The sequence below is a fragment of the Mustela nigripes genome, chromosome 6, assembly GCF_022355385.1.
Source record: "Mustela nigripes isolate SB6536 chromosome 6, MUSNIG.SB6536, whole genome shotgun sequence".
Classification (NCBI taxonomy): domain Eukaryota; kingdom Metazoa; phylum Chordata; class Mammalia; order Carnivora; family Mustelidae; genus Mustela; species Mustela nigripes.
Genome location: NC_081562.1, coordinates 54,688,471 through 54,691,119, shown reverse-complemented (window position 1 = coordinate 54,691,119; position 2,649 = coordinate 54,688,471). Strand labels below are relative to the sequence as shown.

General features: G+C 36.1%; 1 protein-coding gene across 1 annotated transcript; it reads left to right on the top strand.

Moving 5' to 3' along the window:
* Positions 1 to 1,311: 1,311 nt before the first annotated feature.
* Positions 1,312 to 2,232, top strand: LOC132020284 (taste receptor type 2 member 46-like). Its single transcript, XM_059404476.1, has one exon. The coding sequence runs from the start codon at positions 1,312 to 1,314 to the stop codon at positions 2,230 to 2,232; it is 921 nt and encodes a 306-aa protein (XP_059260459.1).
* Positions 2,233 to 2,649: the final 417 nt, after the last annotated feature.

Here is a 2,649-nt window from a genome sequence, read left to right as displayed (position 1 = left end):
ACTCCTCACAAGACCTGAAGAGGATATAATCATCTGCATTTTATTTGATGATTTGACTGAGGCAGACAGTAATTTAAAAAAAAAAAAGATTTTATTTACTTATTCGAGAGAGAGAAAGTGAGAGACATAGCATGAGCGGGAGTGGGGGGCAGAGTGGGAGGCAGACTCCTTGCTGAGTGGGGAGTCCCTTGTGGGGTTCAATCTTGGATCCCAAGATCATAACCTGAGCTGAAGGCAGATGCTTGACGGACTGAGCCACCCAGGTGCCCTGGCAGAAATCAATTTTAAAATAGATTAGAAACATAAGATGCAAAGAATCTGGGTTTTCCTTCCTGGCAGTCCAACTCTAAGATCCTCTGCTAAAATGAGTTATATTATAGTATAAAAGCTGGAGCTGAATAAAATCCAAAGGTAGAGGCTAATTTTAACATCTATTAATCTTAAAATATTAAGTAATCAACAATGAATCAAACTGAAGGCAAACAGAATATTTATAAATAGAGAAGTCTAGAATCAACAGTGGAAAGCCATGTTCTTTTGAAGTTTCCAAGGGATATTAGAAAATTTCTGAATGTTTTAATTAAATAATACTTAAATATTAAATAGACTCAAGAGAGAAACTTTATCAAAGACTTAACCATGAGAGATAGTTTAGTAACTACAAATACTGGACTAAAAAGCCTGAATGAGAGAAAAGATGGATTTAAACCTGGATGATCTCCCTGAAATTCCTTTTCCATTTTGAAAATTATAGGACACGAAATGTCTGGCTGGCTAACTCAGTAAAACATGTGACTCTTGATCTCAGGGTTGTGAGTTTGAGCCTCACATTGGGCATAGAGCTTTATCTAACAATTAAGATGCTGTATATTGTGTTTTGGGTTTTTCAGTTTTACTCTACAACAAATAGAGTCGATGAACACAAATTATGAAGAGGTTAAACAAGAAAAAAATGGCAAAACACTGAAAGACAATACGGCTTTATTTGCATGTTAGCAAATGAGAATTTAGCTTTCATTTTAGCATCCATTATGAGTTTTCCAGCCTACAGCAAAGACATAAAGTGTATGGATAGAAGTTAATTTGAGCTGTTTGAGGAATAACTATGGTTTTTCATCTAGACAGCATTGAGCTCATCTATTAGCATACCCTGGTGCTTTCCTTCTTGACATTGATCACAGAATTTAAAAGAAACAAGAACTTTCCTGGACACTCAGAGATCAGCAGCCTATAGAACATAAGGTCAGAATATTCAAGGAACCACAACCAGTAACATTAGACTTGACTTTTGGTTTGTTCTTCTTTCTAGACATGGTAACTTTTCTACTGAACATTTTAGAAATCCTCATAATAACAGAATTTGTTCTAGGAAATTTTGCCAATAGTTTCATAGTGGTGGTGAACTGCATTGACTGGGTCAAGAGACAAAAGATGTCCTCAGCTGATCAAATTCTCACTGCTCTGGCGATCTCCAGAATCGGTTTGCTCTGCGTAATGTTAATAAATTGGTATGGAACTGTGTTGAATCCAGATTTATTTAGATTGGAAATAAGACTTCTGGTTCATATTGCGTGGACCGCAAGCAATCATTTTAGTGTCTGGCTTGCTACTTGCCTCAGTGTATTTTATTTGTTCAAAATAGCCAATTTCTCTAGCTTTATTTTTCTTCGCCTCAAGTGGAGAGTTAAAAGTATAATTCTTGTGATACTGTTGGTGTCTTCGTTCTTTTTGGTTTTTCATGTTGCGGTGGTAAGCATATATGAGCTGACGAAGGAATATGAAGGAAACATCACTAGACAATCCAGATTGGTGAACATTGCACGCCTTTCAAATATGACTGTATTCACGTTAGCAAACTTTGTGCCTTTTGTTATATCCCTGACATCTTTTCTGCTGTTAATCTTTTCCCTGTGGAAACATCTCAAGAAGATGCAATCTGGTGGTAAAAGATGCCAAGATCCCAGCACCAAGGTCCACATAAGAGCCATGCAGACTGTGATCTCCTTTCTCTTGCTATTAGCTGGTCACTTCCTGACTCTAATTGTCACTGTCTGGAGTTCTGAGTGGCTGCCGACCAAACTGTTCTACGTGTTTTGCCAAACTTTTGGATTTGTGTATCCTTCAAGCCACTCATTTATCCTGATCTGGGGAAACAAGAAGCTAAAACAGGTCTTTCTGTCTATTTTGTATCAGGCTGAAAGAACAGAAACTCTCAACTCCATAGACCAGTAAGAAGTGGCACTGTGTATATTTTGAAGGTTGTTAGCACTTTATACCTCCTACTGGTTTTTCTGTAGTGTATGTAATTGAGTAATTTTCAGAGTTTTACTTAGAAAAGTCTTACTTAAGCTTATCACTTGAAAGTATATATGTGTATGTATGAAAAATGTAAGAAAGATTGGAAATAATATACCCTTGCCAATTTTTTTCAGGTAAACAATCTAATTATGCATATTATTATAAGAAATTCCAGAGAATTATGAAGCCATGTGTATTTCAAATACATTCACAAAGGTATGATGAAATGAATGAAGATTATGCATTTTTCATAACTGACAAGTTATCTGGGATGTCATTGCTCTTTTTCATTGTAATTTCTATCACTGTGTGTTTAGATTTCATTGTTTGAATATCCAGTCTTCTGCATGG

What these genes read in the sequence shown, in the direction of transcription:
- LOC132020284 (XM_059404476.1), top strand. Translation starts at nt 1,312, where the DNA reads ATGGTAACTTTTCTACTGAACATTTTAGAAATCCTCATAATAACAGAA.